Consider the following 15,338-nt stretch of genomic DNA (forward strand, 5'->3'; position numbering starts at 1 on the left):
ATATATATATATATATATATATCTATCTCTAGTGCTTTTGTGGAATACAAGATTGTCATATTTACTTCTTTCTATTCTCACCCACATCAATTTAATTTACATTAAAAAAAAATACACATATACCATGTTAGTTTATGACTGCAAATGCAAATGAAATCTAGATATTTTTCCAAGTATATATTTATTAATATGATTAAAACCGGGGAACGAGCTACTATATATACATGCACAATTAAATCGGGGCATATATAGGTGTAACTTACAAACTGCATGAGAGATGTACTTAATTGTACTAGACTAATCATGTGTGACGATCTCGACCTATAAAATATTGGCAAGGGTTTCGAACTCAGATCAAATGAAACCGTTCTCTCTTACTCCATCAACTTGCGGTTTATGATTTATTATACAAAAAGTAAGGAGGAGAGATACAATACAAATACTTAAAGAAGGATATATATATAGATTGTTCCTCTTTCTCTAGAAGGAATAAATTCTTCCTTCGTCGAGAATTAAAGTAAAGATTCTTCCCTCTAAATGTTTAAACTTTCTAATGATTCACTAATTAACCTAGTTACGTTAAGTAGACACTTAACCGTACTAATTTTATATTTTCATGGTACAATTAGCATGGGAATTTATGTCATACTCATGCTACGTGGAGCTCCCAGGAAAAGGATTTGATTTGAGAGATCACTTTCAAATCAAGAATTTTAAAAAAATGGGCTACCTCAATCTATTATTATTTTTAAAATTCAAAATTTCTTTAATATACTTCTAAAATTAAAAATGAAAAGAATATATATATATATATATATTAAAAGTGGTTTCTTTGGTTGTGTACGTTTGAAGTTTCGACTCTAAATTTATATAAATTGATTAATTAAAGAGCTTTAGTTAGAAAAAAGGCATGCACGTATTAATTAATTAATTTCTTTTAATTAAGTTAATTAAGAGTATCACGTTAGAGGTAGCTGTCCAAATAACAAAGCATATGCACTTAAAAGTTGAGGTTTAACTTTTAGTTGCTGATTTCAATATTTAAAACCACAAATTAGTGCAAAAGCGGGTGGGATTGGATATTGGTTGGGCATTGTTTGCTTAAATTTTAAGCATCTTTATATGCTCTTCTTTTTTTCCCCCCGAATTTATTCCTAAAAATGAATATATTCCTTTGCGGTGAATCGGTGGGACCTTATCCCTTCTTTCATCTCTTGAAACTTTTCTTTTTTTACCTGCAAAATGAGTCCAACATGAAAACTGAGTCAACTCGGTTCTTGCAAGAATCAGATTCGTCCAGGACCATCTCAATTTGATCCTTCTTTTTTTTTTTTTGTTGAAAGAGCCAAAACGAAATTTATCCATACTCACACTAAACAAGTCTTCTGTAGCGGTTTAACACCGCACCACCCCCACCCGAACCCCCCTAACCGGATAAATTCGGATAGACAAGAAATATTCAGAAACGATAGATATCGGCAACTGAGGATGTCGTTTAATTTGTTCATCGCCGTCATCCTGCACCATTTTTTTCATTTAAATTTCGGAGGGATATTGAAAATTGAATAATTTTAATCGGTGACGTCATCCAAAAGGGGTGGGGGTGGGGTGAGGGCTTTTCCAAAATTCATGCGATAAAACAAGGCTATAAAAACATAAAGCAATTGTCTCCTGGGATAGTACAAATAGGCACTTATTTAGATACTAATGGAGCAAGTATCTTTTCCAATACTCATCTATCATACAAGACTGTCTCTGCCTAATCCAACTTGAATTCTGCTCCGCGGATCGACCATGCAACACCTTACCAACCTTCTTTATTAAAGTGTTCTCTTTATTTCTTTACATATCTCGAAAATTCTGAGTAGGAAGCCGACGATTAAAAAGGGGCGGGAGCATGATTTCAAACCTTTAATTCAGCTCAGCCCATATTTCCCATGCATATATACTTTATCTGCAATTGAAAAGAAAATTGCATCGGAACATATATTAGATAGTGCAAGATTTCGAAATTTCGAATTTTTTTGATTCGTAGTATAACGATTCCCTAATCATGATGACTTAAAGATGGTTTGACAATGCAAGGATTTATTTTGTCGGCATGAACTGCCACTCAATAATAAAACCCAAAGGAGTTGCAAAAAAATTGCACGAACGAAATTTAGTTGCATGCACAGAAAGAAAGAAAAAAAAAGAGAGAATTTACGTACTTCGAGATAGTCATCCATCCCGTACTTTGATCCTTCACGGCCAAGACCTGATTGTTTCATGCCTCCAAATGGAGCCACCTGCATTAAAAGGAAGATGATTAGTGACAGATAAAACATTTATTTGTGTTCTGAATCCAGTACAGTGATTATAAATAACATCCACCTCGGTTGAAATTAGTCCTTCGTTAACTCCAACTAGTCCGTATTCAAGAGCTTCAGAGACACGCCAAGACCGTTGGATATTTGTCGTAAACATGTATGCAGCGAGGCCTACAAAACAGATACGGTATTTTGAATATGCAAAAGACACAATAGGGTTCTAGTCCCATTCAGCATTTACCTTAATCAAAGCCTGCTGTTTCAAATAATGAGTATGGTGTTCAATTATTAGCTATATTAACTGGTAACCATTTGTAATTATTTATTTTTCCTGGATTATTTGGAATGTCGTCTCTAGGACATGCTGGATGCCTTGAAAACACTCGGAAACAACTGGACAGGTTCACATTAGGACATAGTTTTGCAGGCATTTAAATTAATATACAGATTAATTTGCTTAAGTTGACGGCTTAAGAATCTTTATAAGATCCAATTAACATCTGGTTTAATGTCTAAATTACATTAAAATTTTACAAGGTTTCAACGGTCCATCTGAGATAGACATTACAGCTAAGATGCAGAATTGTTTTTATGGATGCTGCTGCTGCATTATCTCTTCCAAAGGTGTTTTAGATTAAGATAATTATTTCTTGTTGATTAAACAAACATTAGTGATATATAATTATTGCAACAATGCAATTCCAGGAAGCTTACACCGTCTTTTTGTAGTACAATTACCACCATATATACAATATGATATATGTACATATTATCTGTTTTGTAGGCATTATTACAAAAATATTGAATTTTACTGTCCTATTTTTTTATTTATTTTTAAATAATAAATTGGTATTTAGAATAAATTGTACGTATCATATTTTAAAATGGAGGATCACAATTGTAGTGTTATTGGGGCAAGTGCTCCAACAAATAAAAGTTCATTATGTTCAAATTTGACCACAGAAGGTTCATCAAGAATACCTGCATTAGTGTCGTTGGCTATGCGGATAGCTTCTTCCTCTGTCTTAAATTTCAGAAGGGGTGCAACTGGTCCAAATACTTCCTCCCTGTAATGAAAAAGAATAGTCAACTTCTTTGAATCAGAAGATCGTGCAACAGAATTATAGAACCAATAATGTGGTGGCCAGGCTTGTACACCTCATGACATCAAGAAGACGGGGGATAAATTTATACATAAACTCCATGCCAAATAACACTAATTAAGCAATTCAATCACATACAATAGCCACTTAAATTCTAACTATTTTAAGTATTGAACTTTTGGAATCACCTAAAACTATATGTACTGCAACTCAAAAGAGCATAAATGTAAAAATTGGATTTTGGATATCATCAAGCTTTTAGAATTACCTTGATATCAGCATGTCACTTTTTACCCCACTTATCACCGTAGGTTCGAAAAAAGTCATTCCAAGGCTATGTCTCTTGCCCCCAGTCAGTACTTTAGCTCCCTTCAACCAGAAAGGTGTATTTGTTAGTGCAAGGCAGTACAATCAATCAATACAATGTCATACCCTCTTGAACGTTTTCTGGATTACTCAATATGTCATACCTGGACTCTAGTGATTCTGTCATTCTATTTCTAAGGAGCTTTTTACAAAGTTCATACTTCAAGTATCCCGGATTCATCATCTAGCACAGGAAAGTTGAAGAGAACTCCCCCAGATTTTTTAAACATATGCAATTTTTTAAGAGTTATATGAATTTCAAACAAGTATAATTTCACGTGTCCAGAAGCCCGTGTGACTGAAATATAACTATTTACTTAGATTTGGGAGCATTCACATCCAACCTCTCAATAACCTGGACAATAAGAATAGTGGTCTCTCATGAAGAATTGATCATAGCAGCGATAATCCCACATAAGCAACGAACAAACCTTTGATATGGCATCTTGCAGAAATGATTCGACCTGTGAGGCAATCCTAAAGAAGTTAACTTCTACTATAATAGGCAATAGTGATTTGCAAACATGAATTGGATGTAAAATTGATAAGATACCTTGTGCACTGCATTATCATTGATCAAAGGGCCCTGCACGAAATATGAAAATAAACATCAAATTATGTCCTTTGGTAACTGACCCCAGTTATGAAGAAGGGTAACTATACACGATCAATGCCAGTTATGTAATAGTACAGTAACTCAATTCAAAGCCAAACAGTTAGCAAGTTAGTGACAATTTGAGTGACTTGAGCTAATGAGTACCTGTACCACACCTTCACCGAAGCCATTACCAACTTTCATACTCCCAACAGCATTTGAAAAGGCATTTGCAAACTTTTCATATATCCCTACAACGACAAAGAATTTGATGATGAAAGGGAATAACCGGAAGGTCAAAACATACTCAAACTGGAGAGATGATAAGAAAGAAAGAAATGAAGACAGAGATGGATATATTAAAAATTGCAATCTATCATGCATTTTGCTTCCTTTCAAATTACAAATTTCAAAAAGATACTTCAACAATTGTTTGAAGTATGAGAATCAGTTATCTTGTAACGCAACTTAACTCCTCCAGATTTTAGAAAAGAATAAAGCATGTGTCATGTTAAGAACTCTCAGCTAAACCTACTCACCTGTGTACAAATCCAATCAGATTAAAGAACAGAAGTTACAATTTACAAGATTTGTAAAATACCTTCCTGCACAAGTATCCTATTTGCACAAACACATGTTTGTCCACTGTTACGGAATTTAGTTGCCAGCTGCAATTGTAAACAATGTAACTGTAAGACATACTGGTTTGTTCAAACATTCAAATCAGTATTAAACTTCGAGGCTGACCCAAAAAAACCCATTTCATAATTCTCCCACGGTAAACAAAATTTTCAGAAAATGAGATTGATCTTACAGTTCCTTTCAAAGCCACGTCAAGATCTGCGTCATCAAAAATAATGCAGGGTGCATTTCCACCAAGTTCAAGGGACACCTACACATTCGACTGTCAAATAAACTAGTAAAAACAGTAATGACTACAAGAATGCAAGCATCTTCACCACCTACCTTTTTAACAGTCGCGGCAGCACCTGCCATCAATTTTTTTCCAACACCTGTTGAGCCTGTAAATGTAATCTTTCTTACCTACAAAAAATTCAGAAACATTTAAAGTCTATATGTTCTAGTGTTCAAAGTTTCACAGAACCACATTTGAAAGCTAAGCATTAAGAACCTTGGGACTTGCAATTAAAGCATCGCCAATATCAGATGCATTTCCCATTACAACATTGATTGCACCCTGTCGTGCAGAAAACCATAAGATGAAAATGAGACAAATGCAAACAAAACCAAGCTTTAATACATAAGGATCATAAATTATGTCTCATTTAGCAATGTAAGTAACAGGGATATAGGGAAACCATAAAGAACAATGCACTAGACAATTGTGCATGTTAAATGTTTCTAATTGAAATTAAATTGAGTCACTTTAAAAATGATAAACAAGATTGGAAGAAAGGAATGGGCACAGTTTATGAATGACAACACTAACACGCCATATGTATTTATGTAGTTTTAATGCTAGAGAATAAGAATTACAGGCGGTATCCCAGCTTGAATTGAAAGCTCAGCTGCTGCTAATGCAGTCAACGGGGTCAATTCCGCGGGTTTTATAACAACAGTACATCCACAAGCAAGCGCAGGGGCAACCTGGTATCAAAACAAAGATGCCACCATTTATATGATATAATGAAGCTCCAACACAAGAAATCACTGAACTATAGAACGGTAATTCCAACACACCTTACGCGTAATCATGGCTAAAGGGAAATTCCAGGGTGTAATTGCACCAACAACACCAATTGGCTGCAAGAGAACATTCCTTAATTAATATTACTCAAGGATACAAAAAATAATGGTAAGAAATGTGAGGGGTGTTTAATGTTAAGAAATACAAAAAATAAGAAATAAGGCTACCAGAAGCCAGGTCAAACTTCACCTGTTTTAAGACAAACAAACGACGATCTGGTGATGTCGCTGGAATGATATCACCATAAACTCTTTTAGCCTCTTCGGCATAGAACTCCACAAAACTCGCCCCATAAGTAACCTGTAAACTGAATATTCATAAATGCTCTAAGAAAAAAAAAACAGAGAATAATGATATATAGAGAACAATGTACCTCCCCAATGGCCTCTTTTAGAGGTTTTCCTTGCTCTAAGGTCATAAGTTGTCCAAGCTCTTCTTTGTGGGTCATCAACAAATCATACCATTTTCTTAAACACTTGCTCCTTTCAGCAGCAGTTACCTTGCTCCAAGCTTCAGTTAATATTAATGGATAAGATTTATCATATAACCCAAATTTTGGTTCAACCATAGAGAAAAAGAAAAATAAAAATAATTAGACTACCCGAAACTCAACTTCGTTCCACCATAAAGAAGAATAAACAAAAATAAATAGGTAAAATCCAAAGACGGCGAAATACTATTTTAAATCAATTCACTCATCAAAATATCAACACATAGTCAAGTTGTCTGAACAAACTCACAAATAAATGCCTCATGTGCAGAAGCAATTGCATCGTTTGTCTCCTTTCCACCCATGCACGCAACGTTTGTTATAAGATCACCTGTAGCAGGATTGCGAACCTGTCAAAAAAGATGGTAATATTACTCCACTATTGCTTACATTAACACTTTCCCACAATTTTAATGTATTTTCCTTCTGATGTTATCAAAACCTGGACGACCTAACCTCAATAGTCTTCCCGTCATGTGCATCAATCCATTTCCCTCCTATAAGACCCTGACTTCGGATAAACCCCGAACTGTTTAGACGAGCAGCAACACTCTCTGTTTCCGAACTCATCTGCCATGATCAAAATCAACATCTCCTTAGTATCAAATTCATATCACAAACAAGTGATGAGTGAAATACAAGCAATCAAATGTAGAATTCAACTGGACAAATCGACTAAAATTCGAACAAATTCTACACCGAATAATCAGATCACTGCTTCAAAATCAAATAATAATAAACTTCCCCCAAATAAAAAAGGAAACAAAATACAAAAATAAGTGAAGATACTATCTCCTCTCAAAATTAATTACTCTAGCTCTCAGTTTCCAAACAATCGATAGCGATCATTCTCAATTTCAACAATTTGATGCAATAAGAAGAAGATCCGACTCAAACTAGATAGATACTTACAGCGGCTGATATATATAACAAAGCGGAGCGGATGCGAGTGAGAGCAGAAGTAGAGTACCTGACGAGAAAATGTGGCAGCAGAAATGGAGCGCGGTCGAGTGTAGGCGGAGATGCCAGGAGAGAGAGAGCTGACGTAGCAGCGGCGATACGCCATTCCTATGCGTGTCCAACCCATCTGCTCTGCAAGTGTCTACACTTTCGTCACTCTCGCAGCGAAATTATTGCTGGAGTTTATTTAAAGTTAGAAGAATAAATAAATATCTCTGAAGAAAAAAAAAAAAAGAATAAATAAATAAATAAATGATTGATGTCGACTACAATAATGGGTTGTCCTCTTCTACCAAAATCCCTTTTCTTTATTTGGGCTTTTTCTACGTGTAGCAAAACATCTGACCCGGCCCAATTTAAGTTTTTTTCTTTAATCAATTTTTTTCTAATCTCTCTATCTAATGCTAAAAAGAATGTAGCATATGAAGATTTTTGTTAACACTAATTAATAAATGGTAAATTACGGCCAATCTTGAAGTAATATTAAATTACGAAACAATCCTTCATATTTGGATAATTACATTACACCGCCCACAACTATGAATCTTATTATATGTTCACTACGGTGTCAAATTTAGTGGAATTGTCTGAAATATTCTACAATTTGTACATATTTTACCCCATTCGAGCTCCACATTTTAAAATATGATGTGTCTCTTGACTTGTCAATAGATGGTGGTGCATCAAAAACTGCAATTTTGCACAAAACGAGTACAAATCAAAGAATATTTCACGAAATGTAAACGATTATGTTGAATTTAACATTATAAGGATGATCATGTAAACAAATTCATAATTGAGGGAGGTGAATGTAATTACCCGAAATGATTTTCTTTTTCTTTTTAATTTAATCTTACCTTAGGGTTGGCAGTAAGTTACCAAATGAATAAATACCAGGGATATTTTTTTAGCAATTAATAAAGTGATGACCTCAATAGGAAATATTAGTCGAATAAGCCATACAAATATACAATGTAAAAAGAAATAATATATTTATTTATTTATGCCTTAAAAAAATTTATAATTAGAAGGGGACAAAGTACAGATTTGTAGTTGGGAGGGAGGACTAAATAAGGTAATTCCGCAGCGTCGGGGAAACAACACAGGAGAAAACGTGTTCAAAACTGCAGCATAATAAATTTGACTAGTCCAACATTTCAATTTTTTTTCCATCTTTACCCCTGCGATCAACTTTCCCCAACTTCTCCCCCATTCCCCCCCTTCTTCTCTTTCAGGCTCTCTTTCTTCTAGATTCCAGAGAGAGAGAGAGATAGAGAGAGAAAGAGGAGAGAGAGAGAGAGAGAGAGAGGGGGGAGGAATCGGAGTGGACTATTCGCCCCTGCCGCCTGCGCCTAATTTAATTACATCAACAGAAAAAAATAATTAAAAAAATTAAACGCATCGCAGAATTTTTCCTCTGTTGTTAATTTTGTTTGTTGGTGTGGTGAAAATAACAACGCCGAAGAAATTTCAAAGTCAAAGGAGAAAGAGTGTGAGAGAAAAAATAGAAGAAGAGCTTCCCCCACCCTCCTCTATTATACCAAACCCTCCCACAATTGTCTTTCTCCCACCCAACCCAATTTTTTTTTTTTTCTAATTTTCGATTCCATATTTTGTTCGGCGAAATCGAAGTTTTCCGATTCCGAGATTCGCCGTTATTTTGTGTAATTCTGCGTTCCTGTTTGATCCGCCTTTTCGTCTTTGGTTGAAATCTCTGTTAGCATTCCGTTGTCGGAGGAGGTAGAAGAAGGGGGAAATTAAAAAGGAAAGAGAAAAATCAGGTTTAGTTATGAACTCGGGTACTCCGTCATCCAGTGCTGGAGCACCCGGATCGGCCGAATCCGCTGCTCCGAGAAGGAATTCGAAGCGACCCAAGTGTAAATTCCTTTCCTTTAATCCACCCTAAACAATTTTTAAATAGTTTTGCGTTTGTTGACTTTTTTTTTTTTTTTTTTTTTTTCAAATTTTGGAATTCAGATACGGAATGTTTATTGCTTAAAATGGTATGCATATGGTTGATTGTCTATGTTTTTGTTTGTGAGATACCGATATGGAATGTTTGTGGCTTTAAGTAGTATGAATATTGTTTAGTTGTCTGTTTAAATTACTAGTCTTCAATTGGATAATTAAAGGAATTGATCTTTTTGTTGTTGGAGTTTACTAATTGAAGAAATGCTTTTGTACTTTGGGGCACCGCTTCTTTTGATCATTCGATGATTTGTATATGTTGTATGTGAATCAAACAAATTAAAGTTTAAGAATTGACTTTTGTGCGGCGAGCACTTTTGTTGGAACAACCCGAATTTCCATTGGAGCTTCTTAAATTACAGTATTGGAAAACAATGTTAAGATTGTGAGTTTGAACTGTACAATCTGCTTGATTCTTGTTTAATAATGTTGACCAATTTCCTTTGTCGTCTTTCGAATGCATTGATTGGCTTTCTTATCAGGATTATCTAGCATCAATCAATTCAGATATATGATTGGACCGAGGCTATGAATTGAGTTTATTTTTTCTTTTGAATTGTGCTCTCAGATTCAAGGTTTACTCAGCAGGAACTTCCCGCGTGCAAACCTATTCTGACTCCTAAATGGGTAAGTATTTAAAGTATTTTCACATTCATTTGCTCCCCCTTCACAAATCTCTACTATTTTTCCAAAAAATGTAGTTGCTCCCTCTTATACACTCTCTTTGGTACAGGTGATCTCGGCATTCTTGCTAGTTAGTGTTGTCTTCATTCCCATCGGAGTTGTATCACTCTTTGCTTCTCGAGATGTACGCGTCAAGACACCATACATTTTTTTTTCTTTGTTTTAAATTAAACTATGTCTTCCCTTTGCAAGGGTTTTAGTGACTGAAATTTCGTTTCTACCCACCAGGTTGTTGAAATTATCGATCGATATGAGACTGAATGCATTCCTTTAGATTCAAGAAACAACAAGACCGGGTTTATCTGGAGCCAAGCAGACAAAACGTGCAACAGAATTATTACGGTGAGTCCCCCTATTCAGCATTTTCTGATTGCTTCTCTGGCTGTTGCATCTCATCATGTAGTTGTATTTGTACATAAAATATTTAATAATTCAGTTGAATAATGGATTGATCGTTGTCAGGTTACGAAACATATGAAGCAGCCAATCTACGTGTATTACCAGCTCGACAATTTCTATCAGAATCATCGCAGGTAATAATTTCCAATCTTTTTTAATTTCCTTTTGGCAACTGTTCTTTCATTGGATTGAAATATTGGATGTTAGTTTTATATATGTCGTTCAATCAAGTACTTACTCTGTTTTCTCCTCAAGTGGTGTCTGTAATTCAGTTTATCATGCCGTTTTATGAATTTCTTGGTGAATATTAGATATGTGAAGAGTCGAAGTGATCAGCAGCTGAGAAACCCTGGAAGTGAGCGTGACATATCTACCTGTAGTCCTGAAGACACCACACCAGATGGACTGCCTATAGTTCCTTGTGGTCTTATAGCGTGGAGTATGTTCAATGATACTTACAGCCTCACACGCAATAACCAATTATTGGGCATAAACAAGAGAGGCATCTCGTGGCAGAGTGATAGGGATCGTAAATTTGGAAAAGGGGTCTTCCCCAAAAATTTTCAGAATGGCACCGCACCAGGTGGTGCAAAGCTTAATGAATCAATACCAGTAAGCCCCCTAAAGTAATATATATATGTAGTTTTACTTGCTATTTATCAAAAAGAACATATTTTTTTCCGCAGTTAATATGATATATATGTATTTTTTTTAATTGAAAATCATACATCATTCTATAGCCTTGCATTTCCATAAATGCTGCAGTGTGTTACTGCTTACATAATTTAAGTGAGATCTAGGTTCACGTGAAAATGATTCACTTCATTTTAAGTGTATCGAATTATTTATAAGAGGGTTGCTTTTGAGGTAGAAAGAACATGTAATTTCGACATGCATATATTTCTGCTCTTCTGGTTTGGAAGTTATTCCCTTATACAATTCTTAATAATAAGGTCCATCAGGCAACAGCTTGTATAGATCTCATGATGCCGAAAATAATACATTGTTTTGGTGTTGTGCGTAATCATTGAATGACAGATGATATGCAGTACATTGTAGCGTCATTCGATTTCGGAGTTTGTTTTCTAACTACTTATGCATGTTTTGTATATGGTCATGTAACAGCTGAGTGAGCAAGAGGACCTCATTGTTTGGATGCGAACTGCCGCCCTCCCAACATTTAGGAAATTGTACGGGAAAATAGAAACCGATCTTCAAGCCGGTGATGTCATTAATGTGACATTACAGAACAATTACAACACCTACAGTTTCAACGGTAAGAAGAAACTGGTTCTTTCTACTACCAGCTGGCTAGGAGGAAAGAACGACTTTATGGGCATCGCGTATCTCACAGTGGGTGGATTGTGCTTTTGCTTGGCCATGGGTTTCATGCTCATTTATCTAATTAAACCAAGGTATGCTCTATTTTTTCTTTCTTTCGTTTTTTTAATCCATTGTACTACCATCTAAATCATTGCTAATAGTATGCTTTTACGACTCAGGCAACTTGGAGACCCGTCTTATCTGTCGTGGAATCGGAATCCCGGGGGTCACTAATGCTAGTTTATGAGTGTATTTCCATTCCCACGTGGATATTACCCTCTACGGATACTACTCAATTACAATGGGTACAAAATTTGCTCTGCTCTTCTCTTAGCTTTTGTAAGATGTGTGTATTATTATTATTAACCTTTGATCATATAAGCTTTTGTAATACTTTTAGACATGAAATTTGAGTCTTGCCTTGCCTTGAATGAACTTAAGTTGTATATTTGTTTATTTATAATTCATCAATTCGCAAACCATTTTCTGTTACTTCGATCAGTTCACGCCCCAGCCATGTTTCGATAAAATGATCCCATTTAAATTAATAAATTACAAATAATTGGTATTCTTAATGGCAAAATTTTGTGATATATTATTTTTGAAATACAAGAATGCAATAAAATTTACAGTACTCGAAGTAAAACATTGGAGAGATATTCTCCCTCTGGATAAGAAGGATCAATAGGATGATCACCACCTGCTCCTGCTCTACGTATAACTGTTATCTTTCTACCAGCCATTGATGCAGCACCCTGAAAAGGAAAATAAAATAATATTATTAATGCAGATTTTCTTACAATATAATGTCTGAAAATTTAAATCCAAGAAAAAAATGGAGTGGGAAACTTGCCTGTAGAATTCGTTGGAACGTCCCACTTTGAGTCATAGCTCCAGAACACGAACATGTCATTAAAAGTCCACCTTTTCTTGTTATTTGCATCGCCAGGGAGTTTAAATTCCTATACATACCAGATGCACTTTGCAATACCTAAAACAAGTACAAAATCGTAAGTAGAGAATTTTTATTTATTTTATTTTAAACAATAGCCGAAACGAAAATATGCGAAATACCTTTCTACTAGGAGCTAATTTCGGTGGGTCCAAAATAACTATATCCCAAGAATCACCTCTAGAGACTGCACCCTTCATGAAAGAAGTAGCATCTTCTTTAAGAAACGATATTATTCTGGAGTCGAGGTTATTGAGAACAATGTTCTCCTTGGCAATGTCAAGAGCAGGAGAAGATGAATCGACACCTTCCACAAGGGCAACAAAATAGTATTGACAAGATAGAATAGTAATAAATATAATATACAAAATCGAGTTGTGATGATAAAAAGTAAGAGATGTGGAGGTACCGGTGACACTAATAGCACCACCGCCTGCTGCATTTAGGGCAAAACCGCCAGTGTAACAGCAAATATCGAGTACTTTTTTACCCTCCGAAATCGATGATATGTATTGGCGGCTGTCACGTTGGTCGGCATAGAATCCCGTTTTTTGCCCCTCCAACGAGACTAGATAGGAAATCCCGTTCTCCACAACCTGGCTGAGGCAGACATGTACGAGCATAACAAGACAATGTAATAGCATTATCACGTGGAACAAAATTTTGTGCAAGATATCTTAGCAGCCAAACAAGACATGAAGGTAGTGATTTCCGACTTTTACCTTAGCTTTTTTGGGAGAATTTGATAAATCTACATCTCCCGAGTCGGATAAATCTAGCCCTTCTTCCTTCAAGATATCAATGGATGGTCTCCAAGTTATATGGTTGACATTTTCTATTTTGCTGATGCAAGCTTTTATTTGTTGCTTGTACTTTTCAACCCAAGCTGCAGAAGAAGCAATCACCGCTTTGTCTCCAAATATGTCGACAATAAGGCCTGATAACCTGCATTTGAATCCATATTATTTGAAATATATATGATCACAGTAAATAAATAAGAATCCACAGTTACCACAATTAGAGCTAAAAAAAAGTGTATCGAATAAATACCGATCTCCTTCACTGTTGACAAGACGATACGCATTTGTCTTAGCTGAAGGAAGTCCTATTCTCTCTCTTAATTCAATAGCAGCATTTATCCTATTCTCGAGAAGTGCGTCCACATTCAGGACAGATGACGGATCTCTGAAATTTTCGACAAATATAAATAACTAAATAATGAGGATTTTTCCGACGTGCGTTATATGTGTGTGTGTGTATACATATATACCGTGATGCATCATCTTCGAGCTGCATGAGGCGAACGCAAAACATAGAAACGGAATTGTACAAGCCCCAACCGATGGGTGTTTCTGTGCCATCAGTGACTAAGACTGCATCCCCTGTTTTGGGAGGAGGTCTACCGATTATTCGATCAACTGCACCACTGTATACCATTGGGCTGCCATCTTTGAAGAGCTGAGTTTTCCCCTTTTTCAGCACAACCTTTGCAAGACCTATAAATTCAATTTCTTCATGTAAATCAATTCACATGCAAGACTAGGTCTACCGTCTATGTGTTTGTTTTTTCATTAATTGCCAAATAAAAAAATAAGGAACCCTAGAGACTGAATTTGGAACTGGGAAAAATTCAGTAAAAACAAACAATAGAAACCAATCCAACACACGAATTCGAACCAAAGTATTACAAACTTCTTAAATTGAACACACAAATTGAAGAACCAATCAATAAAAAGGAAGCAATTATTTAATGCGCGAAAACTAATACTACCTTTGGGGTGATTAGAAGCGATTTGTTGAAGGGTGGTGGTGGTCGCGGCGGCGGTGAGCGGTGCGGCGGCGAGAGAGAGAGTTCGTGACATGAGGAGGCGGCTTCCGATAACCATTTTTTGTCTTTTCAGCTGAAGTAGTAGTGAATAAATTTCTACGTAATCGTGCTCATAGGTATGTATGTATTCTGTAAGTAATTCTCCATTAACTTGCTTCTGCTGCAATGGCTCATCTGCGTATATATATATATATATGTGTGTGTTCCCTGCAGTTCTCTACAGTGAAACTGAGGTTTTGTTTGAACAGAAATGTGGTTTATCTACAGAATTGTTGAATGCAGTGATGTGTGGGCTCTCATTTATGGGCCTGTTAATTCAGTTAATCGCAGCCCATATGCAAGGACATATTTATTATAAAAATAAATATTTTATTAGAAATTGTTTTTATCGAAATAGTAAGTCCAAAAGACGATGTAAGTAATTAATTAAGCCAGAATAGGCGATTGAAATTTCGTATACAAATAATGTAAGTATATTCTTGGTCCCAACTTGTAATTAATACTGATACTATTACTAATATTAATCCTAATTATATATTCTAAAATTAATGTTGGACAATTGATATATATAAACATATACTACATTGCTTCAAATACGGAATGATTTTTATATTTATATTATATAGATAAAGTCAAATAAAACAATCCCATTT

General features: G+C 35.4%; 3 protein-coding genes across 3 annotated transcripts; 1 reads left to right on the forward strand and 2 right to left on the reverse strand.

Annotated features, from left to right (window-relative positions):
- Positions 1 to 1,616: 1,616 nt before the first annotated feature.
- ALDH5F1 (aldehyde dehydrogenase 5F1) lies at positions 1,617 to 7,799 on the reverse strand. Its single transcript, XM_012993543.2, has 19 exons — positions 7,542 to 7,799; positions 7,028 to 7,141; positions 6,822 to 6,921; positions 6,455 to 6,591; positions 6,271 to 6,381; positions 6,075 to 6,137; positions 5,871 to 5,981; positions 5,506 to 5,571; positions 5,340 to 5,417; positions 5,188 to 5,265; positions 4,975 to 5,041; positions 4,539 to 4,624; positions 4,332 to 4,364; positions 4,210 to 4,242; positions 3,681 to 3,781; positions 3,291 to 3,376; positions 2,374 to 2,480; positions 2,211 to 2,288; positions 1,617 to 1,954 (listed from the first exon to the last, which is right to left on the reverse strand). Exons 1-19 carry the CDS (start codon positions 7,656 to 7,658, stop codon positions 1,922 to 1,924), a joined length of 1,599 nt encoding a protein of 532 aa, XP_012848997.2. The 5' UTR covers positions 7,659 to 7,799; the 3' UTR covers positions 1,617 to 1,921.
- Positions 7,800 to 8,572: 773 nt separating this feature from the next.
- Positions 8,573 to 12,384, forward strand: ALIS5 (ALA-interacting subunit 5). Its single transcript, XM_012993474.2, has 8 exons — positions 8,573 to 9,408; positions 10,068 to 10,126; positions 10,233 to 10,307; positions 10,412 to 10,525; positions 10,646 to 10,716; positions 10,894 to 11,194; positions 11,708 to 11,997; positions 12,085 to 12,384. The coding sequence occupies exons 1-8, from the start codon at positions 9,321 to 9,323 to the stop codon at positions 12,137 to 12,139; spliced, it is 1,053 nt and encodes a 350-aa protein (XP_012848928.2). The 5' UTR covers positions 8,573 to 9,320; the 3' UTR covers positions 12,140 to 12,384.
- Positions 12,385 to 12,424: 40 nt separating this feature from the next.
- Positions 12,425 to 14,927, reverse strand: LOC105968803 (S-adenosyl-L-methionine-dependent methyltransferases superfamily protein). Its single transcript, XM_088812176.1, has 8 exons — positions 14,629 to 14,927; positions 14,128 to 14,353; positions 13,908 to 14,042; positions 13,580 to 13,802; positions 13,267 to 13,453; positions 12,980 to 13,164; positions 12,759 to 12,896; positions 12,425 to 12,660 (listed from the first exon to the last, which is right to left on the reverse strand). The coding sequence occupies exons 1-8, from the start codon at positions 14,741 to 14,743 to the stop codon at positions 12,532 to 12,534; spliced, it is 1,338 nt and encodes a 445-aa protein (XP_088668302.1). The 5' UTR covers positions 14,744 to 14,927; the 3' UTR covers positions 12,425 to 12,531.
- Positions 14,928 to 15,338: the final 411 nt, after the last annotated feature.

This window comes from Erythranthe guttata, chromosome 13, assembly GCF_056151865.1.
Source record: "Erythranthe guttata isolate IM_541 chromosome 13, IM_541, whole genome shotgun sequence".
NCBI classification, from domain to species: domain Eukaryota; kingdom Viridiplantae; phylum Streptophyta; class Magnoliopsida; order Lamiales; family Phrymaceae; genus Erythranthe; species Erythranthe guttata.

What these genes read in the sequence shown, in the direction of transcription:
- ALDH5F1 (XM_012993543.2), bottom strand. Translation starts at nt 7,658, where the DNA reads ATGGGTTGGACACGCATAGGAATGGCGTATCGCCGCTGCTACGTCAGC. An exon ending in ACGTGGCTTTGAAAGGAACT is followed by an intron (nt 5,042 to 5,187) that starts GTAAGATCAATC and finishes TTACAATTGCAG; the next exon opens with CTGGCAACTAAATTCCGTAA. An exon ending in AGTGACATGCTGATATCAAG is followed by an intron (nt 3,377 to 3,680) that starts GTAATTCTAAAA and finishes TTTTCATTACAG; the next exon opens with GGAGGAAGTATTTGGACCAG.
- ALIS5 (XM_012993474.2), top strand. Translation starts at nt 9,321, where the DNA reads ATGAACTCGGGTACTCCGTCATCCAGTGCTGGAGCACCCGGATCGGCC. An exon ending in AGCTTAATGAATCAATACCA is followed by an intron (nt 11,195 to 11,707) that starts GTAAGCCCCCTA and finishes GTCATGTAACAG; the next exon opens with CTGAGTGAGCAAGAGGACCT. An exon ending in ATTTATCTAATTAAACCAAG is followed by an intron (nt 11,998 to 12,084) that starts GTATGCTCTATT and finishes TTTACGACTCAG; the next exon opens with GCAACTTGGAGACCCGTCTT.
- LOC105968803 (XM_088812176.1), bottom strand. Translation starts at nt 14,743, where the DNA reads ATGGTTATCGGAAGCCGCCTCCTCATGTCACGAACTCTCTCTCTCGCC. An exon ending in TGGTGCTATTAGTGTCACCG is followed by an intron (nt 13,165 to 13,266) that starts GTACCTCCACAT and finishes CCCTTGTGGAAG; the next exon opens with GTGTCGATTCATCTTCTCCT. An exon ending in CGTTCCAACGAATTCTACAG is followed by an intron (nt 12,661 to 12,758) that starts GCAAGTTTCCCA and finishes TTTCCTTTTCAG; the next exon opens with GGTGCTGCATCAATGGCTGG.